The sequence below is a fragment of the Anarhichas minor genome, unplaced genomic scaffold, assembly GCF_050575085.1.
Source record: "Anarhichas minor isolate MPS153535 unplaced genomic scaffold, ASM5057508v1 ptg000007l, whole genome shotgun sequence".
NCBI classification, from domain to species: Eukaryota; Metazoa; Chordata; class Actinopteri; order Perciformes; family Anarhichadidae; genus Anarhichas; species Anarhichas minor.
Window position 1 is genome coordinate 8,072,620 of NW_027466453.1, and position 23,439 is coordinate 8,096,058.

At 43.4% G+C, this 23,439-nt stretch overlaps 1 protein-coding gene and 6 non-coding genes across 9 annotated transcripts; 1 reads left to right on the forward strand and 6 right to left on the reverse strand.

Annotated features, from left to right (window-relative positions):
• Positions 1–170: 170 nt before the first annotated feature.
• trnak-cuu (transfer RNA lysine (anticodon CUU)) lies at positions 171–243 on the reverse strand. The gene has a single exon. It is a non-coding gene; the product is annotated as a tRNA-Lys (tRNA).
• A 426-nt stretch (positions 244–669) lies between these two features.
• Positions 670–780, reverse strand: trnal-caa (transfer RNA leucine (anticodon CAA)). The gene is made up of 2 exons: positions 743–780; positions 670–715 (listed from the first exon to the last, which is right to left on the reverse strand). It is a non-coding gene; the product is annotated as a tRNA-Leu (tRNA).
• Positions 781–1,044: 264 nt separating this feature from the next.
• Positions 1,045–1,117, reverse strand: trnak-cuu (transfer RNA lysine (anticodon CUU)). The gene has a single exon. It is a non-coding gene; the product is annotated as a tRNA-Lys (tRNA).
• Positions 1,118–1,543: 426 nt separating this feature from the next.
• Positions 1,544–1,654, reverse strand: trnal-caa (transfer RNA leucine (anticodon CAA)). Its single transcript has 2 exons — positions 1,617–1,654; positions 1,544–1,589 (listed from the first exon to the last, which is right to left on the reverse strand). It is a non-coding gene; the product is annotated as a tRNA-Leu (tRNA).
• Positions 1,655–1,918: 264 nt separating this feature from the next.
• trnak-cuu (transfer RNA lysine (anticodon CUU)) lies at positions 1,919–1,991 on the reverse strand. The gene has a single exon. It is a non-coding gene; the product is annotated as a tRNA-Lys (tRNA).
• A 426-nt stretch (positions 1,992–2,417) lies between these two features.
• trnal-caa (transfer RNA leucine (anticodon CAA)) lies at positions 2,418–2,528 on the reverse strand. Its single transcript has 2 exons — positions 2,491–2,528; positions 2,418–2,463 (listed from the first exon to the last, which is right to left on the reverse strand). It is a non-coding gene; the product is annotated as a tRNA-Leu (tRNA).
• A 6,165-nt stretch (positions 2,529–8,693) lies between these two features.
• On the forward strand, positions 8,694–22,346 carry LOC142943433 (uncharacterized). Of its 3 annotated transcripts, XM_076084953.1 has the most exons (3): positions 8,694–8,856; positions 15,910–16,003; positions 20,336–22,346. In XM_076084953.1, the coding sequence occupies exons 1-3, from the start codon at positions 8,839–8,841 to the stop codon at positions 21,763–21,765; spliced, it is 1,542 nt and encodes a 513-aa protein (XP_075941068.1). In that variant the 5' UTR covers positions 8,694–8,838; the 3' UTR covers positions 21,766–22,346. The 3 variants fall into 3 exon arrangements, with proteins under 3 accessions (XP_075941068.1, XP_075941075.1, XP_075941084.1); XM_076084960.1 differs by lacking the exons at positions 8,694–8,856; positions 15,910–16,003 and adding an exon at positions 18,526–18,648; XM_076084969.1 differs by lacking the exons at positions 8,694–8,856; positions 15,910–16,003 and adding an exon at positions 18,686–19,984.
• The last annotated feature ends 1,093 nt before the right edge of the window (positions 22,347–23,439 follow it).

The following is a 23,439-nucleotide window of genomic DNA, read 5'->3' on the forward strand; positions in this document are numbered from 1 at the left end:
ACGAAAATGTCGTTGTCTCATGAATTTGATTTGAAGTTAGCTCATGAATGAGATTTGGAAGGGCTTTAATTTTAAAATGCTACATCAAAATGTCCTGTAACACACCCAAGTATAGCTAGGGTAAACGCCTACAAATTCATCCCAGGTTAAGCCCTAGTCTGAAACTCTGAAGCCCAACGTGGGGCTCGAACCCACGACCCTGAGATTAAGAGTCTCATGCTCTGCCGTCTGAGCTAGCCGGGCCTGGTACATCAAACAAAAGGTTGAGAGTTCGAATCCCACCTTGGGTGATAGTCTTTTGTACTGTGGACTACTGTTCTCAGGGGTGGCCTTCAGTCCTGTAACACACACCTCCGCCAACCCATCCCCCACTGTTGACATCAGTGGTCTGGGAGGATGCTGATTGTCGGCTTGATTCTAACACCAACTCCAGCTGGATTTACATTGACATTCTGTGTAACTTCTAGCAAAGTGAAATACATCTTTTGAACTGACAACTAAATCCATGTTGCACACCTTACAGCAATTTGGTTTTCTATGTTCTCATGATTTCATTCAGTCAAAATGGTATCTGTAGATATTCAAGGAAGACTTTGTTTTCAACAGAAACTACAGCAGAGATATCTGTTTTGCCAAACTACAAGAATGAAAATTGCAGGTAAAATAATCTGTCAGAAGTGGGGTTTGAACCCACGCCTCCATTTGGAGACCAGAAGTCTCTTTGCTGAGTAAGGAGTGAACCCTTGTGTCTGGCGCCTTAGACCACTCGGCCATCCTGACAGGTGAAACCCAAATTGTGCCTGGGGTTCACGAGTTCAATCTAATTAGACATCATGGGTTGCCTCGATCGCAAGGTTCTGCTCTATTCGGCGTAACGAAAATGTCGTTGTCTCATGAATTTGATTTGAAGTTAGCTCATGAATGAGATTTGGAAGGGCTTTAATTTTAAAATGCTACATCAAAATGTCCTGTAACACACCCAAGTATAGCTAGGGTAAACGCCTACAAATTCATCCCAGGTTAAGCCCTAGTCTAAAACTCTGAAGCCCAACGTGGGGCTCGAACCCACGACCCTGAGATTAAGAGTCTCATGCTCTGCCGTCTGAGCTAGCCGGGCCTGGTACATCAAACAAAAGGTTGAGAGTTCGAATCCCACCTTGGGTGATAGTCTTTTGTACTGTGGACTACTGTTCTCAGGGGTGGCCTTCAGTCCTGTAACACACACCTCCGCCAACCCATCCCCCACTGTTGACATCAGTGGTCTGGGAGGATGCTGATTGTCGGCTTGATTCTAACACCAACTCCAGCTGGATTTACATTGACATTCTGTGTAACTTCTAGCAAAGTGAAATACATCTTTTGAACTGACAACTAAATCCATGTTGCACACCTTACAGCAATTTGGTTTTCTATGTTCTCATGATTTCATTCAGTCAAAATGGTACCTGTAGATATTCAAGGAACACTTTGTTTTCAACAGAAACTACAGCAGAGATATCTGTTTTGCCAAACTACAAGGATGAAACTTGCAGGTAAAATAATCTGTCAGAAGTGGGGTTTGAACCCACGCCTCCATTTGGAGACCAGAAGTCTCTTTGCTGAGTAAGGAGTGAACCCTTGAGTCTGGCGCCTTAGACCACTCGGCCATCCTGACAGGTGAAACCCAAATTGTGCCTGGGTTTCACGAGTTACATCTAAATAGACATCATGGGTTGCCTCTATCGCAAGGTTCTGCTCTATTCGGCGTAACGAAAATGTCGTTGTCTCATGAATTTGATTTGAAGTTAGTTCATGAATGAAATTTGGAATGGCTTTAATTTTTAAATGCTACATCAGAATGTCCTGTAACACACCCAAGTATAGCTAGGGTAAACGCCTACAAATTCATCCCAGGTTAAGCCCTAGTCTGAAACTCTGAAGCCCAACGTGGGGCTCGAACCCACGACCCTGAGATTAAGAGTCTCATGCTCTGCCGTCTGAGCTAGCCGGGCCTGGTACATCAAACAAAAGGTTGAGAGTTCGAATCCCACCTTGGGTGATAGTCTTTTGTACTGTGGACTACTGTTCTCAGGGGTGGCCTTCAGTCCTGTAACACACACCTCCGCCAACCCATCCCCCACTGTTGACATCAGTGGTCTGGGAGGATGCTGATTGTCGGCTTGATTCTAACACCAACTCCAGCTGGATTTACATTGACATTCTGTGTAACTTCTAGCAAAGTGAAATACATCTTTTGAACTGACAACTAAATCCATGTTGCACACCTTACAGCAATTTGGTTTTCTATGTTCTCATGATTTCATTCAGTCAAAATGGTATCTGTAGATATTCAAGGAAGACTTTGTTTTCAACAGAAACTACAGCAGAGATATCTGTTTTGCCAAACTACAAGAATGAAAATTGCAGGTAAAATAATCTGTCAGAAGTGGGGTTTGAACCCACGCCTCCATTTGGAGACCAGAAGTCTCTTTGCTGAGTAAGGAGTGAACCCTTGAGTCTGGCGCCTTAGACCACTCGGCCATCCTGACAGGTGAAACCCAAATTGTGCCTGGGGTTCACGAGTTCAATCTAATTAGACATCATGGGTTGCCTCGATCGCAAGGTTCTGCTCTATTCGGCGTAACGAAAATGTCGTTGTCTCATGAATTTGATTTGAAGTTAGCTCATGAATGAGATTTGGAAGGGCTTTAATTTTAAAATGCTACATCAAAATGTCCTGTAACACACCCAAGTATAGCTAGGGTAAACGCCTACAAATTCATCCCAGGTTAAGCCCTAGTCTGAAACTCTGAAGCCCAACATGGGGCTCGAACCCACGACCCTGAGATTAAGAGTCTCATGCTCTGCCGTCTGCGCTAAAGGTATAGCGCATTAGTCTATGTAAGAGACCACGAATAAACCGAAATGCGCCCTAATTGCGCGGTTTCGAATCCTGCTCGTGCCTGTTTTGACTCGTGATCATCTAGAAATATGTACGTCAGCAACTAAAATAACCATAGGCGGCCTATATTAAAGCATTGGTGGAAAGTTGATTATATTTTCTTTTATTAATCTGAATCTTCAAAGTAGTCGAGTAAAAAGTACAATATTTGCATTTGAGGTGAATTGGACTAGTAGTATAAAGTAACATGAAATGTAAATACACAAGTAAAGAATAAGTACCTCAAAATTGTAATTAATTACTGTCCAAACTAAGGACCTTATGTGATGATGAAGCAAACAAAGAATGTGACTAACAGGAGGATTATTATTTATGAACATAGTTTAGAGTTCAGAAAATCCTCTCTTGGGTAGATATTCAAAGTTGTAATTTTTTTGAGTGAAGTTGTAATAGCTAAATAATAATGAGGAAGAAGATGAAGAAATCAACACAGAAAAGTCAGTTTTATATTTTTTAATATAGAAAAACAACAAAAATGACGATAATAAAGTGTAACATAAAGGACTTAAGGTATTCAATTCAATTTATTTTCGTACAGCCCAAAATCACAAATTTGCCTCAGAGGTCTGTACACGTACGACATCCTCTGACCTTTGACCCTCACTCCTCTTCTTCCAAGACTGTTGTCACGGGGCCTTCACATCTACGTATCAATGTAGATATGAAGGGCTCATTCTAAGTGAATGAAAACACTAATTTAAAAAATAACTACGTGATAATACACTGACAACATAGTTATGTTCATTTCTACTAATATATCCAACATAATGCTACACACATTGTACCTTTAAGCAGTAATACACAAGAGTGATCAATTGCTATGTGATCTCGACTGTGATGCAGCAGCACGACACAGCAATAGATCACACCCTCTTATGTATGCTTGCTTTTCTAAAATAGATACTTCATTTAGATTTTCATTTCATGTGTTGAGCCAGCCATCATGTTATGAAAACAGATTACAGCTGGAATGCAAAACTGACTGATGGAAGCAATGCAGAAAACATGCTCTGCATAAAATATGAGTATATGAAGCATGCTCATATACTAACCACTGTGTGACTGTTGCAGCAACCAACTAATCAAGGTAGTTTAATCTTTAACAATGTATCTATAATGCAATATATATATATATATATATATATATATATATATATAAACTGAGCTTTTTTGTATCCTCGATCTTCAAAGTAACAGGTAACTGAAGTTATTAATTACATGTAGTGGAGTAAAAAGCACAATATTTGTTACTGAATTGTAATCGAGTAGTAATGAAATGAACGTTACTAACAGGTGTCCAGTAACGTTGTTACGTTATTGTAAAGGTTACGACTCACAGACAAGGGTACCGTTTCATTTTATTTTAGGTCTTGTCATGCTGTATGTAACATTACTTTATTGTAAATGAATGAATACATAAAAAGAAAAGTAAAATAACAGTAATGGCGGACAGTCCCACTTAACGTTAGCTCGCTACGGTAATCAACAAGCGGGTTAGTTTGTTAACTCTGTTAGTTAACGTTAAAGTAACCCGACACGAACGTAATATCAGTAACGTTAGACCAGCTAAGTATCCTAAGTACTAAAATCGCTATCTGTAATGTAATACAGTGATGACAGGTGACGTTCGTTAGGACGCGTTTCATCATTAGTAAAGAGTTACCGAGCCACGGGTCATTCATTCAAATATCGATATATCTCAATTCATTTATATTGACAGTAGCTATAAAGGATTGACTTACTTTCGAAATGTTATTAAGATGAAAAAGAATCAAGCGGCCTTTCTCGTCCTCCACCGCTGAATATAATCGTCTTCGGTCGTCCTCGTCATTCATCGTGAGTGTTCGTGAACTCGAAGACGCCGATTGGTCAATTCTTGGTTGATTCTTGGTTGATTCTTGGTTGCGATACGAACACCGATTGGCCACAGCGGACACTTCCTGGTTGATTTGTGGTTACAGACTGAACGGTGATTGGCTTTCACAACCAAGAATTAGGTCGACTTACGAGCTACATGGAGAGCTAGCCGGTCCTGGTACATCAAGCAAAAGGTTGAGAGTTCGAATCCCACCTTGGGTGATAGTCTTTTGTACTATGGGCTACTGTTCTCAAGGGTGGCCTTTGATTTGAAGTTAGCTCATGAATGAGATTTTGAAGGGCTTTCATTTTAAAACGCTACATCAGAATGTCCTGTAACACACCCAAGTATAGCTAGAGTAAACGCCTACAAATTCATCCCAGGTTGAATAAATGTGGTGCCGTTTTGCGAGTGAAAGACTTTCTCCGGCGACAGCCCGGATTTTCTGGAGCTCTTCGCTTTGTGGACGCTACGTTAAAAGGTAAATATAAAACAGGCAGAGTGATTAAAATGACACCATGGCTTTGGTGTGTGAAGCATTGAATTGAATAAATGAATGAATGATGTTTGTGATGCGTGATACATAACTTATGAACTTATTAATATGGTGTCTGTCTTCATGATACAATGGCGGGGTGAAAAGGGAAAGTGGAAACAAATTGGGGAGAGGGTTGTGATGTGAAAAGTAAAAAAAAAAAAAGTTAAAGTTCGGATTTTATTGTCATGTACATATACGAAATGTGACTTCTGCATTTAACCCATCCATAGCTTATTGGGAGCAGCGGGCTGCTGAGAAGCGCCCGGGGAGCAGTTAGGGGGGTTCAGTGTCTTGCTCGGGTACACTTCGGCACAGGACATGTAGCAGCCAAATCTTAAACTACCGACCTTGCGTTTACCGGACAACCCTCTCTACCCGCGCGGCACCCGGGGATTCTTTAGCTAAAACTCCCTAAACCGTTTCCCATTCATTTTCAATGGTAGTCCTAAACCAGTATGGATGTAATATATATTTGGCCACCAGCAGCGCTGTGGTGCCGTTTTGCGAGTGAAAGACTTTCTCCGGCGACAGCCCGGATTTTCTGGAGCTCTTCGCTTTGTGTACTCTACGTTAAAAGGTAAGTAGTCATTAAGATGAATAACAATGAATTAAAATGTCATGATAATTAGTCTGGACGCTGTCTGACATTCACGTGAAAGCTATAAAGATAAAGTTCGCCGTGTTTCTTCAGTTTTATTGTCCATACCGGTTCATTCATGTCCGACTTTGTTGTGCTTTTGTGGCCGAAAGTATCAAGTTAACACGAACGTGCATTTAAATATATGATTTAACGTTTACTGCTGTACGTCGGTGAATATAGAGGCTGACCAGCGGCCCGTTAACGTTAGATATACTCTGGACGTTACTTTACGGACACGTAACGAAAGAACAACAAGCTGTGACCGGACCCGGTGCTTCATTTGAATCACGTTAACGTTAAATAAACACGCACGTCTCCGTTGTATCACGTCACGAATCGTCATTAATGCATGTAGTTCATAGTTATGTACATTAACTGCTCCACGTGTGTTTGACAGCATTAGTTACTAGTTACTTATCTTGTTGTCCTATGAATTGATACCAGTCATGATGAGGGTACGTATCACTCTTTGTTTTCTTATATGGATAAAAAGAAACAATATGTATGTATGAAACTGCTGTGTTACTAACACCTGAATGCATGTGTTTGAAGTGTGTCATGTTGCTTCACCTGCCTAGGTTACATCATAATGACTGTCTACTGAATATTAACCCATTGAAACATAAACACACGTGTATGAATGAAGTATATTCTTTATATATTAATGTGAGAAACAGTCTGTCATTGGATAAGGCTGAGAAAGGTGAAGTAACAATACTAACAGTAGTGTTTGTATATTGTCAAAATATAAATGACTTACAAGGTTTTTTCCGTTGTAGAACCATCTGCTGCACTTGCTGCACCAACTCATCTGAAGGGTTCACAAGTAGATGGTAAATACATCCAACATGTAAACGTATCTGTCATATTCCCTGTGCTCATATCTGTTATAAACCATTGATTATGTTTTGTGATCCTTCTCTCCTTGCAGCCGCTGCTCTAACTGTAAAGAGACCTGTACCTGTTTCCCAGGAGCTCATGTGTCTGCTGCTAGAGGGAGCGAGTCGTCCATCAACAGAGGCGACTGTCACAGTCCCTGGTGTGTATTATTTGACCTGTATTTTCATCTTAAAAATATACTATATGCATTGTCCATCACAACTGTTGTTAATTCTTTAAAGTTACTGCTGCACTGTATTCAGACAAAAGGTAGGCAGCACTCCATGTCCAGCTTGCTGAGTTTCACAGACTACAGTGTAGATGTCATGTTACATCCTTGCTTCATCTTACTGTCAATAATAATAATAACATGTTTAATATTCTCTATAGTGTCAGAGGACCCCCTGACTTCTCCTGAGGCGTCTGCAGAGCCAGGTCAACTGTCACCTGCACAGAGAGATCAAAGTTATTATTAGAATGTTTTTCATGTCAAAAAGATTAAATCAAGACGCACCCAAAATCGTACTAATTTGCTCTGTTTATTCTTGTCTGACTAGGTGAGCCGTTACCCAGGCCGTTAGCTGTGCCCACCCGTCCTCCTCCACAGCTCCCTGGCTACGACCATGAAGTCAGCCAGTGGACCTGTTCACAGCAGCAGAGGATCTGGATGAAGACAGAGCTGGAATCCACGGGTCTTTGGCCAGGGCTCCTTTCCTGTGCGCAACCTCATGAAGATGGTGTCATTGTGGCGTCTCCCTCCCCAGCCAGAATTAATCGACAGCATCTCTGATCTTCCTTCCCCAAAGTTCTTTCAGCTGGAACTGGATGCTACAAGGAAAAGGGTGGAGGAGAGAGGACAGCAGAAGAGGAAGAGGACTGAATCCCAGCACACAGGTCGCAAGTGTCGATTCTGTCAGATGGATCTGAAGCAGGATCCAAACAGTCCTCACATTCACACGGGGTTCCCTGGACTAACAGGGAAGTACATTTACTGCCCTGGTAAAGTCTTTTCCTTTTACAAAGACCAGGGCATGGAAAAGGAGATGACCTGGAATGAGTTCCAGGGGTCTGCTTTTTATGAGACAGAAAAAAAGAGATGGGAGGTTGAAAAGGGAAAGTAAGAGAAAAGGGGAGTGTTTTGTCATTATTATATTTGTTTAACATATTTGTGTTGTGTATTTGTGGCCTTGCATTATTGGCTCTGTGTTCAATATTCACTGTCCCTGTTGTGTTTAATAAATATATTTCATTCACTAATGTTTACATGTCTCATTAATACGTGAATCATTATATTCAACAGTAAAAACTACAATATAATAGGTTAATAGCCATAAATAAGTCAAGTACTTGATACTCTATCTGCCACTACAATCTAGTGATAATCAGTAAAAGGTAAAGTTGGATAAACATTTCTTGATTTATAAATAGCTCTTTATCATTGATGTGTGGCATAGCCCCAAGTGAGACTCGAATCTGCGTCCAGGAGCTGAAACCAGCGATATGAAAGTGGATTTTGAGCTCCTTGGACAGCATTAATAATGCTGCAATTTCATTGGCTGTCAGCACGTCACCACAAACGTCATCAACACGAGCCTCGATACGCGCCTCGTAAAAATCTTCCTGGATTACTCGACACAAGCTTCGATACCTCGACACGAAAGGTCACATCACTATTAGCACATTGATTAGTGGAAAACGGGCTTAATTTGTTAAACTTAGTTAAACTTTATGTGTTCCGAGTTGTGAACCACATCATCACAAAGTGTGTAAGCGTTTCATTTGATGTCCTCTGAAGTCTGCAGCATCGTCAGGAAGCAAACAAAGTGAAATGATGAACGGAGTTCCGCCACAGACCTCTCCTCTCCAGAGAGACACGAGGCTGCAGGAGGACCTCCAGCTGCTTCTTCTGCCGGTCGAGCTCCCGCCTGAAGCCCGACGCCTCCTCCTCGTAGCCGGCCACAGTCCTCTCCTCCACCGCCAAGATGTCCTGCGCGGCCGTGGTGAGTTTCTCGGTAACGATTCCTCTCAGAATCTCGGCTTTAGACATGTCGAGCGTCTCGGAATCGCTGCTCCTCTTCATCCAGTAAAACATATTTTAAATGTGTCCCACACACACACTGGTGTGATTTCACGCACAACAACAACGGAAGATGTAGTTTCGGGTTGTAGAGCGGTGCGGCTGTAAATGATGTCCGACAAGAAACAAAAACAAAGGGGAAGACTTCATCTGAAAAGTTAATTAAGACAGATAGACACTTTATTAAGACAGACAGACACTTTATTAATCACAAAAGGGGAATTGTTTTCGCTAAAGCAGCATTTATGATACAGGTAAGCAATTAGAGTAAAAAAATAATATTAAAATTAAAAAAGGCACAATATATACATTAAAATAAAATAATATTAAATTAACTAACTAAATAACTAATAATTAATAGTAGTTCAGGGCAGTATAGATTCAAATCCAGCCTTAATCTCATTTCGTGCTTGGAACTCCTCTGGAATCCCTCTAGGCTGCCCTATAGCATCTAACTCAGGGGTGGGCAAACTTTTTGGCTCGGGGGCCACATTGAGTTTTAAAATTTGACAGACGGGCCGGGCCAGTAGCAGATGAATGGAGAGTGTTTGTGTGAACTAATATAAATTACAAGTAAAAGCCGTGACCTAAAAAGTAAAGAGAACTTACATTTAATTTCAGTGGGAACAGTGTTGTTGGTCACCCTTTTTAGCCAGTGCATCAACGTTTGGTGTCAGTTTGGTTGTGGCAATTCTCAGAACAGATCGGAGGTGTTCATCAGTTAACTGGGATCTTACACTGTATTTTTTTTTATCGCATTAATGCATATTTTATCGTGCACTTACTTATTAAGCAGACATTTTTGACACAGTGTTTTTAGTGTAAAGGTTAATGACTGTGGTCTTTTTAGCAATTTGATTCTTTGAAGGGCTCGTGCAGATTTTTGACTTTCACATCTAACATTATCAGAGCTCTGCTCTGTAATGTCTTTCCTTGTCTCTCCCCCCTGTGTCACGGTGTGGGTACATCTCACTGGCGTCAGGAAACGTATCAGAATGCCCTTATTTTATTGGCTAAACTGCATCACGTGACGTGATTTACAACGCATTGGTCGTTGTTTTTCCTGCACCGCTGAACAAGTGCCGTAAATGCTGGAAAGGAGCGTGAATGACTCCACTGCATGAAGCAAAGGCCCGCGACCCACTGAAAACGGGTCCGCGACGAACCACCAGTTGAGAATCACTGGTCTACAGGATCGTGACGAGCGGTGAACAGCTGTTTGTGTGGCGTCTCTTTCCGTTTCCTTCACCTACATTTCCCTGGGTCCTAAGCCCCTCCATGTACAGCTTCTTATCACCGTCTATGCACCAACGTACATTTATAACAAATACCACGCATATTACACGGTAATCAGCGTTGCATATCTGTCAAACTCTATCGGTGCATCTCTGGTCTGTCTTTGTTCATCCTGCATCGCTCTGTTCTGTTCTTTAATGTAACGTTACTGGAGCGACGGAGCCTCTCCCAGCTGTTAGCAGACTGTTGTGCTAGCAAGCAGGCACGCGAGTGAGCTGTACCCAGCATGCAGTTCGGCGGTGAAATTTTACAAATGTACAATTATTACAAAATGTGTCACAGACTGTTGTGTGCTGTGGTGTTTTGCCCTGTTAAAGAGCGTTAGTTGTGGGTTGTTAATTGTTGTGTTATGACCATGACTAGGGGTCTCTCTCAATACATATAAGAGAACTAGCTCCGACCGTGGCGCTCATAGTGGCAAAAAATACATTTAGCTGCCTGTTGAAGACAGACTGCAGTTGTTTCGGCTGTGCACCGGTATGATGGTGTGTGAAGAATTCATATCATACGGGAAATTAAAACCGGTATACCGCCCAGCCCTAGTCTTTATAGTTCGGACAATTTTGTACCAATATTTGACGGGCCGGATTCCTAAGCCCAGCGGGCTGTATATTAGGGCTGGGCGGTATACCGGTTTCAATTTCCCGTACGATATGAATTTTTCATATACCGTCATACCGGTGCACAGCCGAAACAACTTCTGTTGCTCTTCAACAGGCAGCAAAATATATTGTTCATACACATTACATTAAAGAACAGAAAAGAGCGATGCAGGATGAACAAAGACTGAACAACAAAAGGTATTTAGGTCAGACACATGCAACACTGATTACCGTAATATGTGTGGTATTTGTTATAAATGTACGTTGTTACATAGACGGTGATAAGAAGCTGTACGGAGGGGCTTCTTCTTCTTTAAATTACATTGGCGGGTCGCTACTTGCATAGGTGCATACCGCCACCTACTGTACCAGAGTGTGCATTTTCAGGGTAACCTTTTCTTCACTGTTCTGATAATAAAATAATAAAATACAATAATATATATATATATATATATATATATAAATAACTAAAGAAACTAGAAAATTCCTAAAGAAATTGACAGTGTGGCTTCTACTGCCCGAAGAAATCGCAATATATACACACGCCAATGTTACCGGTAGTGTCATTCAGATTCAATTGAGATAGCGCTCTTCTCTTTTCTGCATTTTAGATTCATACTCTTGGATTGAATCTTGTATTTGTGGGGCTTTTATTTTGAAAGGGTGGGACTGGGTGGGTGAGAGGGGGGGAGAGGAGACAGAATCATAATGTTTGACACTAAAATGAGAGGCTTCATCACAAGCATTCCAGTTAGAATTCATTCTGTGGGGCTTTTAATTTGAAATGGGGGGTGAGAGGGGAAAAGTCCTCTATAAAAATATCTAAGACCTGAATGACTGTATGATAGACAGACAGACAGACAGACAGACAGACAGACAGACAGACAGACAGACAGACAGACAGACAGACAGACAGACAGACAGACAGACAGACAGACAGACAGACAGACAGACAGACAGACAGACAGACAGACAGACAGACAGACAGAGAGAGACAGAGACAGTTAGATGGACTGAGTGAGTGGGAGAGAGAGAGAGGCAGGCAGACAGACAGTTAGATGGACTGAGTGAGTGTGAGAGAGAGGCAGGCAGACAGACAGTTAGAAGATGTGCTGGAGAGGGGGCGTGGCTTATCGCCCTGAAAGCTGTTCAACTGTCCGCCATTAACCATGAAAAAAATAACCTATTTCTGCTTAGTACGTGTTGTGGAAGTCACAGATATCCCGGGAAACTAAACGCCGTCATGTGTGGGTTCATAACATTGTCCAAAGGAGCTCCATGGATTTTATCGAGGTGTATTCACTGTGCAAGCCACACTGCCACAAGCCACATTGTGCAAGCCACACGTCGCTGTCGGTGTTTACTACAGCTGTATGAACACAAAATAAACTGATTTGGCTGTGATTTAACGGCAATAAACCGACAAAAAGGGACTCCGAAATAACTATGTAATGATGCAGATTTGTAGGCTACCTGTCTTCTCAATGGAGCAGGGATGGATCGGTCAGAATAACGTCATCTAGACGTAAATACGGCAGCGTCTATTCATTGTTTGTACCATATGGTTTACACACACACATTTATACACATAGTTTGGTCCGGTCTCTATTGATATGAGGTATCGTAGAGCTCTGGGTGAACACAGACAGCTACAGTATTTATTTCCTGATTCAACAATGGCAGTCAGTGATGACAGGAGAAACATCTCAACGCTGATAGGCTATCGCGCTGGGGCGAAGTCATCCAAGGTGTGGGATCATTTCACACTAGATGAATCGAAAAAGTGTGTTAATTGCAAGATATGCAAAAGCGACATGGCATGGCACGGGAGCACCACGGTGATGATTCAGCACCTAAAACGTAAACATGTTGGAGTCCTTGATGAGGAGGAAGGTCGTTCAACAGCAGGGTAAGTCACTACAGAATCCTACTTCTGTTCCGTTTTGAAGTGAGGAACGTAACGTCCCTCCAGTAGCTCTTCTGGTGCTGGTGTTTACTCGTTATCCAGCTTGACAAGTTAGCGTTGGCTCGTTAATTACAGTAGTAAAGTTAGTTTGCAAGACTAAAGACACGTTTTTATTCACTTGCCGTTTTTGGCCCATTAATATCCGATTCATCGATTAATCGAAAAATAATCGCCAGATTAATCGATTATTAAAATAATCGTTAGTTGCAGCCCTAGTTGGAAGACTTTAACAGACACCTGGTCCCCTGGTATCACTGGTTTCTCTGGCTTCTGGTCGGAGCCTGGCTCTTTTCCCTTCTCCTGCAAGTAGATGGATCTATGTATGGCAGTTAATTGCTCAATATAGTCCTTTAACTCTATTTGCAGCTGCTCAAGTGAGGGTTCCTTGTAGGGGCCTCCAAGTTGAAGTGCGGGCACAGGTCTACCTGTTAGCATTTCATGCGGGTTAGGTGCATGCTCCTGTGAGTTTGCATGCAATAACTCATTAGCACAAGTGGCAAAGCATCCACAGGTCTTATTCAACTTCGCCTTTAACGTTGCGTTAATCCGTTCCACTAAACCTTGACTTTGTGGGTGGTACACGGCCCCCAACCTCCGTTTGATTGTCAACTGTTGTAAAATCCCCGTTGCTACTTTCTGCACAAATGCTGAACCATTATCTGAGCTTATTTCTGATGGTATGCCAAATCGTGGGACGACTTCCTTTGTCAGAAACTTGACAACAGTTTCAGCTCCTAGGTTTTTTTGATGGAGTTGCTTCCACCCAGGGACTGAATTGATCAATTACCACTGGCATGTAGCGCTTTCCATATGCGTATTCTGTGCAAACACCATTCGATACAATACCCCAAATACGATACGATACTGGTATATTTATCTATAATAGTAATAAATAAAACATCTGTATGGTTCCCTTTTTTACCAGCTTGTTCCTGCCCAGCTTTTTGAACACTTAATATTTGGCATTAATATTAATGTTTAACCTCTTCGCATCTTTTGAGCCTCTCATATTTCCGCTGGCTTTCAAACAGCTGGAAGGGAACTCAGTCAAACAGATGCCAGCAGAGTCAGCAGCAACACAGAGACAGTCTGTGGGAGTGGGTGGATAAACGATGCTTAATTTACTTGCATAGTGAGTTTGATATTTTCACTTAATATTTTATCTTAATTCATGGAATAATTATTTTTCCTTAACTAAAAATAAAAAGAATTAGCTCAAGATCCACCCTCAGGCTCCACCAGCATGTAGCCATTTTGCATCAATTGTGTTTCATTTAGTACACTTTTGTGTGCATTGTGACCTCATGATCATATAGGCTTGTCGTCAAACTAGGCTAAGGCTACTCGTGTTAGCTGTCTATGGGTGAGCTTGGGGGTGTTCATGTTTATAATCACATTTGCTTTGAAAAGTTTGGGGTGTCTGTCTGAAAGGTGCTTTGCCATGTTTGACGTGTTGCCTCCCTTGGTCTGTGTGGCTTTGAAACACGTTTTGCAGAAGGGTCTCTGTATGTCAGTGGAATTTCCTTCACTCGCTGTGAGTGAGCGCTGCCTGTTGCGTGTGTGAGCGCTGGGCAGCCCCGCCCCCTTGCAGTCAACGCGTGCAGGCAGCATGACATGGAGCGGAACAGTGAGTGCGCTCTGATCGCGCTATTTTAATGAAGTATCGATACAAAAAATATGCAAAATCGTATCGTTTTTAACGTACGGGTACCGCGGTACCTTTTTAGTATCGATACACCTTGCAACATTAGCTGTGATTTAGTCTCACCTGGTGAATTGCTTTTCTAATTACCAGGGAGGGGCCTGCACTCCTGGCAGACAATGAGCAATCAGTAGATTGCACTGCTGGAGGCTGGAAGCATCAGCTCCCAAGCTTCAAGCAAACAAAGGCTAGGGCGAACAAAGGCAACAGGGCGACTTTTTCAAGCCTGACTTCGTCAAGCTAAGACTTCTCGAGCGTGTACTTACAGGGTTTCTATTGTCTACCATGTGTTTTAATCCTATTTCTCTCCGTTCCTCTGCCCGGTGGTCACGTAGACATTGGGCCACTCCCAGGTGCCGTGACTAGGGTTGGGTATCGTTTGGGTTTTTTCCGATACCGGTGCTAAAACGATACTTTTAAAATGATACCGGTGCCTAAACGGTGCCTGAACCGATACTTGTTTCTTCTAATTGAACAATATATTAACAGTTTACAGTATACTTAAATAAATATAAATAAATACAAAACACACACAAACTCTGTACACACACTACAGCTTCAAACTTCATCAATTATTTTGCAGAAATATGAGCATATTTGCCTTCTCTTGCAAAATACGACCTCTCCTGACTTATTTTATTTTATGTAACCAGTTGGTGGCGCTAATGCGCCAATTCGTCATTTGCCAACTGCCAATGCACCTCAAAGAAGAAGAAGGTTTCGCGTGCCTGTGGATTTTAGCGCTAAGTACCCGGATGTCAATGGAGGAAGTCAGTATGACAGATCTCATTCTCGTTTTTTTTTTTTTTTAATAAATCATGGCCGAAGCTTCGTCAGAATGATGGAGGGGTTTGTTTCTAAGCGCGCACGGCTCGTCCGGTTGTAATAATACTATGAGTGAGGAGCGGAGGACCGATGCTATCGTTGGCATCGGTCCTAGGACGAGCTAACCTAGGACGGAGTCATCAGAGTAGTGTAAAAAAAGTATTTCAATCAGCTCAGGCACCGAAAGGAAGCACCGAAATCTGCGTTACATTTCGGTCCGGTAGATACCGGTCGTATAGGAACCGGTACCATACCGGCACCGGTTTTCGGTACCCTAGCCGTGACTCCACTATTCTCATCTATCTTAGTCTCTCAGCTCATGGCGAGCAAGTGGTGGCAGGGGGGCTCTGGAATTGCCAGTCGGCAGTGCCGAAAGCTGAGTTCATCTCAGGCTACGCTTCCTTGCTCTCCCTCAACTTTCTTGCTCTAACTGAGACCTGGATCACACCAGAAAACACCACCACACCCGCAGCTCTGTCAGATATGTACTCTTTCTCTCACACTCCCAGAGCTGTAAGGCGAGGTGGTGGTACTGGCCTGCTAATTTCCCCAAAATGGAAATACTCTCTTGTCTCTGTTCCACAGTTCTCCCCGTCCTCTTTCGAATTCCATGCTGTTACTGTCACTCATCCCGTCAAACTCACCATTGCTGTTGTGTATCGCCCACCAGGCCCTCTTGGTGAGTTCCTGGAAGAGCTCGACACATTAGTCTCTCACTTCCATGACGATGGCTCCGCACACATCCTGCTCGATGACTTCAACATCCAGACTGCTAAGTTAGAACCTCTTCTTTCCTTCCTCTCCTCCTTTGACCTTTACCCCTCCTCTTCTCCTCCTACCCACAAGGCCGGCAACCAGCTGGAACTTATCTTCACTAGACACTGTTCTACTGCTAACCTCTCCGTCACTCCCCTCCAGCTCTCTGACCACCATTTCATGTCCTTCTCCCTCTCCTCTCCCCCTTACTTCCACCACCTACCCACATGATTTCTACCCATACTCTCTGCTCTCTCTCCCCCGCTGATCTTTCCTCTTCTGTTACCTCTGCTCTCCCTGACCCTGAATCCTTCTCTCTCATATCCCCTGATACTGCTACTGACCTTCTCCTCTCCACCCTTTCCTCTTCCTTGGACAACCTCTGTCCCTTCACCTCCAGGCCTGCACGGCTAACCCCACGTGCCCCATGGCTGTTGGACTCAGTTCGTACTGATAGGCGGAGCCTAAGAGAGGCTGAGCGTAAATGGAGAGAAGGCAAACTCCCGGAGGACCTTCTTAACTTCTAATCTCTTCTTTCCACTTTTTCTCCTCTCTATTTACTGCTAAAGCTGCTTTCTTCCGCTCTAAAATCCTAACCTCTGCTTCCAATCCTAAAAAAGTATTTGAAACTTTCTCTTCACTCCTCCAACCCCCACCCCCACCTCCTCCTAGGGGCGATTGTGGCTAAGTGGATAGCAGGGCCGTCTTTCAATCAGAGGGTCAGCGGTTCGAACCCCGGCTCCGGCTCCGCTAGTCGCATGTCGATGTGTCCTTGAGCAAGACACTTTACCCCAAAATTGCTCCCGTAGCTGTGCCTACGGTGTAGAAATGTGATAGACTCTGAATTGTAAGTCGCTTTGGATAAAAGCGTCTGCTAAATGACTGTAATGTAATGTACTTCCTCCCTTCTCCCTGACGATTTCGCCAACTTCTTTGACAAGAAGGTAAACGATATCAGATCCTCCTTCTCTCAGCCCCCCTCTCCCTGTCCACCCTCACCCTCTCTCTCCCTCCCCTCCCCATACCCCTTTATTACCCTATCTTGCTCCCCTCTCCCCCAACGAGGTCCTCAACCTTGTTACATCTAACCGCCCCACCACGTGCTCCCATAACCCGATCCCCTCCCCTCTTCTTCAGTCGATTGCGACTGAACTCCTTCCTTTCCTCACCCACCTCATCAACACATCTCTAGTTTCAGGATGCTTTCCAACAGCTTTCAAGACTGCTAGAGTCACTCCCCTTCTGAAGAAACCATCACTTGACCCCTCTGAGGTCAAGAACTTCAGACTGGTTTCTCTTCTACCCTTTCTATCCAAAACACTTGAACGTGCTGTCTTTAATCAACTGTCTTCCTATCTCCACCAGAACAGCCTCTTGGACCCCTACTAGTCCGGGTTCAAGGTGGGTCACTTGACAGAGAGCCCTCCTTGCGGTGACGGAGTCGCTTCATGCTGCGAGAGCTAACTCTCTCTCCTCTATCCGGATTCTCCTGGATCTGTCTGCGTCGTTTGACACGGTGAACCACCAGATCCTCCTCTCGAGGCGATGGGCGTCTCAGGCTCTGCACTCTCCCTGTTTGCATCCTACCTGACAGGTCGATCCTACCAGGTGACATGGAGGGGGGGCCGTGTCGGAACCACGCATGCTGACTACAGGGGTTTCGCAAGGTTCAGTTCTGGGCCCCCTTCCCTTCTCGCTCTACACAACATCTCTGTGTTCTGTTATTCGCTCGCATAACTTCTCTTACCATGGTTATGCCGATGACACCCAGCTGGTCTTGTCATTTCCCCCCGAAGACACTCAAGTGGAGGCACGCATCGCTGCGTGCTTGGCTGACATCTCGAAGTGGATGACGACACACCAGCTGAACCTGGACAAAACCGAGCTACTGTTCCTCCCGGGGAAGGGTTGCCCACACCGAGACCTGTCCATCACCATTGATGAAGCTGTGGTGACGCCAACTCGGACTGCGAGGAATCTGGGTGTGACCCTGGATGACCAACTGTCGTTCTCAGCAAACATTGCATCGGTTACACGCTCCTGCAGATTTCTGCTCTACAACATCAGGAGGATTCGCCCCTTCCTCACTGACGAGATGGTGCAGGTGCTCATCCAGGCTCTTGTCATCTCCCGCCTGGACTACTGCAACTCACTACTTGCCGGAGCCCCGGCGTTGGCCATCAGACCTCTGGAGCTTGTCCAGAAAGCTGCAGCTCGTTTGGTGTTCAATCGCCCCAAGTTCTCCCACACAACTTCTCTACACTGGCTCCCTGTAAGAGCTCGCTTCCAGTTTAAGACTCTGGCGCTAGCCTACAGGGCAGTGAAAGGAACAGATCCTTCCTATCTCCAGACCTTGATGAAGCCCTACACCCCCGCCCGACCACCTCGCTCTGCTGCCTCGGGGCGATTGGTTGCCCCGTCGCTCAGAGGTCCCTGCGGCCGATCGACCCGGTCACGGCTTTTTTCTGTCCTGGCCCCACAGTGGTGGAATGAACTCCCCACTGACGTCAGGACAGCAGAGTCGCTGCCCATCTTTCGGAGCAGGCTGAAAACTCACCTCTTCAAGAAGTACTACCCTGAGTCTTCCACTTAGCACTTATTGTATTGTATTAGCATTTATGGTATCTGTATTGCAGTGGTGGGCCTGCAAGGCCTTCTCTGCTGGCCTAAACAGAATCACAAAGCTATATCTATTTTATAATTTAATAATTTTTCTTAAATACACTACATATTTTTTCCCATTATCTTATTTTCTCAATGCACAGCTACTGTCTTCCTCAGTTGCTCTGCTTCCAGTGCAGCTTGTTTTAAGTAGAGCTTTTATCCAATCAGATTTCACCTCTGTGTCTCTAGGTAAGAACAGAGACCCAGGCCTGCAGACGGAGGCCTGCATCCATTTGCAGTTTAAGTGAACGGGGACGATATTGTTGATTGTCATATTCTTCAACCAATCAGATCTTTAGTTTGACATGTTGGGCGTATTCTTTGACGTATCAAAGCCTGCTCGCCGGCCTATAATGACGTCAGCATTAGGGCAGCTCAGTGTCTGCTGCGACGTGCAGAGTGCGCTGTGATTGGTCAGTGGGCGAGCACGTGACTATCGTGAAACTTAACAGCAGAGGCATGTCGGGTAGTGAATCACATCACGTGATGCAGCTCAACCAATCAAATATGGGCATTCTGACTGAGTGAGATGCACCATGACACAGGGGGCTGAGACGAGGAAAGACACTGCAGAGCAGTACGTACAATGCTCAAGTTGTGAAAGTAAAATCATAAGACGATCTCTTTTGGCCGCAACTTGGCCGTACATTTAATACGTACATAGTTACAGCCTTAGAAACTGATATCTGTGGCGCCATCAAGTGGTTATAAGGTGGTATTTCAGCTGCAGGACAACAGTGAAGGCCTAGGTATAAAATGCACGGCCCGCCACTGCCGTATTGGTTTGTTGCACTTATTGTATTAGTTTGTTTCTGCACTGTACTTTTGCTCTAGTTTATGCTCTTAGATGCTTGTGTAAACAAGGAGATGCACTTATGACTTCTGGTGACTAGTAGTTTTCTTGAATACCTATGTTGAATACACTTATTGTAAGTTGCTTTGGATAAAAGCGTCTGCTAAATGACTGTAATGTAATGTAATATGCTAATTTTATCATGTCTACATAGTCTATGATTAAGTGTTTGAACGGCCCTTCTGGGATTGGGATGTGTCCCATCTGTGTTTTTATGCTTTTCCGCACATTGTTTTCAGCACAAATTTCCCTTAACACCGACCAACATCTCCAGTTGACGCTATAGGGCAGCCTAAACGGATTCCAGAGGAGTTCCAAGCGCAAAATGAGATTAAGGCTGGATTTGAATCTATACTGCCCTGAATTACTATTAAGAAGAGAACTAAGGTATAAAAGTCAGATGTAAAAACTCTGACATTTTGGATTTGTTGTGAACTTGTCATTGTGAGCACAAGAATAAATGGTCGACTATGGATTGCACCCTCAGCTTTGGGAGGGAGTCACTGCCCAAAGCGTAGGGGGTATCTTGAGTTCTTGTTTACAGTAAGGATAAAATAGTGTGAGATGGACAGGCGGTTTAGTGTGGGCGTTGTGTCGGACAGTTGTGGTGAAGAGCAAGGTATTGCGACACTTATTTAGTATTGGTATGATGTGTGACACTAGATCTCAGTAATATAATGTAATGATACCAGAGACATCAGTGTGACCTCACAGTTGTCCATAATGTTCTCCCTGCAGATGTTCAGCCACTGTTGGTGATGAAAGAAGATATTCCCCCTGAGTGGAGCCCCACCCTGGACCAGGAGGACCAAGAGCCCCTCCGCATAAAAGAGGAGCAGGAGGACCAAGAGCCCCTCCGCATAAAAGAGGAGCCAAAGCAACTCTGGACCAGTCTGGAGGCAGATCACCTCAAAGGGCTGGAGGAAGCAGATGTCACCAGGTTTCTATTCAATACTGTGCTTTTGAAGATTGAAGATGAAGATGAGATACCTCAGTCTTCACAGCTTCATAGCCAAAAGGAGGATAACAGAGAGGCAGCAGCAGCCAGCAGCTCAGCTACTGGTGTAGAGGACTGTGGAGGATCAGGACCAGCCGGGAACCTAGATCCAGATCGTCATGCACAACCGAATGCTAATGATAAAATGGTTTCTGACTCCTCTGAGACGGAAGTCAGTTATGATGATTGGCAAAAGCCTTTGTTAAATTCTGGATCAGAAACAGAGGAGAGTGACAGTGATTGGAAGGAGACCAGGGCACCAGATTCTGCTACACATGCTCTGAAAGTTAAGGAAACAATTGTAAGGGATGTAGTCTGTAACACTGGCAAGACATCTTTCAGCTTCTTTAAGAGTAGTAATAGATTTTACTACAAGGGCTTTCTTAAGAGACACATGATGTGTAATTATGGAATAATGTCATCGAGCTGTTTGGTTCGTAAGAAATGTTTGAGAGTGAAGAAAAAGTTAGATTCACAGAAAAGAGTCCAAATGGGAGAGAAACGATTTGGATGTGATGTTTGTGGGAAAATATTTACACGGAAGGGACATCTGAAGAGACACATGAGAGTTCACACAGGAGAGAAACCATTTGGATGTGATGTTTGTGGGAAAAGATTTTCACAGCAGGGAATTCTGAAGAGACACATGAGAGTTCACACAGGAGAGAAACCATTTGGATGTGATGTTTGTGGGAAACAATTTACAGACCAATCACGTATGAAGAGACACATGAGAGTTCACACAGGAGAGAAACCATTTGGATGTGATGTTTGTGGGAAAAGATTTTCACAGCCGGGAAGTCGGAAGACACACATGAGAGTTCACACAGGAGAGAAACCATTTGGATGTGATGTTTGTGGGAAAAGATTTACAGTGCAGAGAAGTCTGAAGGAACATATGAGAGTTCACACAGGAGAGAAACTATTTGGATGTGATGTTTGTGGGAAAAGATTTACAGTGCAGGGAAGTCTGAAGGAACATATGAGAGTTCACACAGGAGAGAAACCATTTGGATGTGATGTTTGTGGGAAAAGATGTTCACAGCAGGGAAGTCTGAAGAGACACATGAGAGTTCACACAGGAGAGAAACCATTTGGATGTGATTCTTGTGGGAAAACATTTACAGAGCAGGGAAATCTGAAGAGACACATGAGAGTCCACACAGGATAAAAACGTATCTTTTCACTTTGTTGTTAAAGATGAATTACCTAAATGTGTTGTCAGGAACCACCGCTGATATTTTCATCTTTGTTTGTAAATGAGGAGAAAGGGGAAGTGTTTTCCAAACGTATCTTAATTACAGTCAAAGCAATGACAACAAACAGTAGGTCTGTGATGGTGGAAACAAAAAGGAACCAAAGACTCTGTTCATCAGAGGAAATATGTGTATTTAAAATGCAACATTTAGTGTAATGTCTCATCAATACATATTCAAACTGATTGCATTTTAAAAGTGTAATAGGGGGAATAGGAGACCTGTATGAAAAGAAACTACATCAACGGGTTTGTTTTTTCTTGGTGTGTTACTGAAACTTTTGTAACTTTATTTTACAGACTCGTACATTTTTGTATTTCCTAGAAATCTGATGAAATGTAATTCCTGTGATTCTTTAAACCAGTTTGTCTTTGGTGCAGAGCTTGTTACATTGTTTGGCTTTTGTTTTTGACTCTTTACTAAGCGTGTATTCCACTGGATGCCTGTTTTGCCTTGTTTGAGACCAAGCCTCAGTAAAACTTAGATTTTTGCTACACCCCTTCTCTACTGTTTATTTTTTAGCAATATCATACAACTGAAGTTATAACTTTATTATTATTTAGTTAACTGCTAAAAAATGTATTTGTGTGACATTAAAGTTACTTTTACAGACCCATAGCTTTTTGGATTTCCGAGAAATCTGATGAAATGTAACTAGTCATAATAACTCCCTAAATGATAGTTATTATTGGGAAAGTGTCTTTTTACTTTTGTCTCCAGGTCAGCATACAGTTCAACATCTTCCTGAAATAAATACAGAGAAAGATCAAACATGTGATGGTAGAGTTTGTTTGTATAATCTAATGAAACCAAACTTTCCAAAATTTCAGACAAGTTATGGTTATTTCAATCCGGAGAGAGTTAATTAGAATTTAACAATTTATTATACATGCATAAAATATGAACAGTGCAAAGCTTTGGGCGATTGGACTCCATCCTGAAGTAGGATAACCAAGGTAGTGGTGCTGAGGTCAGACAAAGCCGAATCCCACAACAGAGATTTATTTCAACTGATCCCAGAAATGATAGAGGGGGTCTCGATAGACCGCAGGAAAGGATAGGTTGGGGTTAAGTTAGACCGCAGAACAGAATAGTTGGGGGTCACAATGCCTCAGCACGACTTGACGGGTCAACTCAGACTGGGAAATGAGAAAATTGGGCAACCGTCGGACTGGGAATCCTCCAGCATGCGCACTCCGAGGACGTGGTGGGTCAGCTCCTCGCCGAGGTGGGGTCTGCCACGTCTCCTCCTGTCAGACTGAACCGAGGGAGACGATAACCTGGTGGACACAATGAGCAGAGGTTTTTCTTTTAAAATCCTCCTACAGCTGATTTAAATCTATATTATCTGTCATCTCCAAATCCTCAATAAAAAAAAAAGAGATTCAGTGTATTATATGACCTCTTCCACTCCCCCCCTATTTTGGAGCAAAGACGCCTAAAATGACATACCCAAATTAAAATGGCTGTAGCTTCTGAACCACTGACTATATGCATCAATGAGGTCTTGCCAGAAAGAAAACCACCTAAAGGTCCTTGTGAAAGTGTCAGAAAACCTGTAGGCCATACAGAAACAGAGCAGTGGGCCT

Coding starts and splice junctions, on each gene's coding strand:
- LOC142943433 (XM_076084953.1), top strand. Junction 16,004..20,335: donor TCGCCCACCAGGCCCTCTTG/GTGAGTTCCTGG, acceptor TTCTCCCTGCAG/ATGTTCAGCCACTGTTGGTG.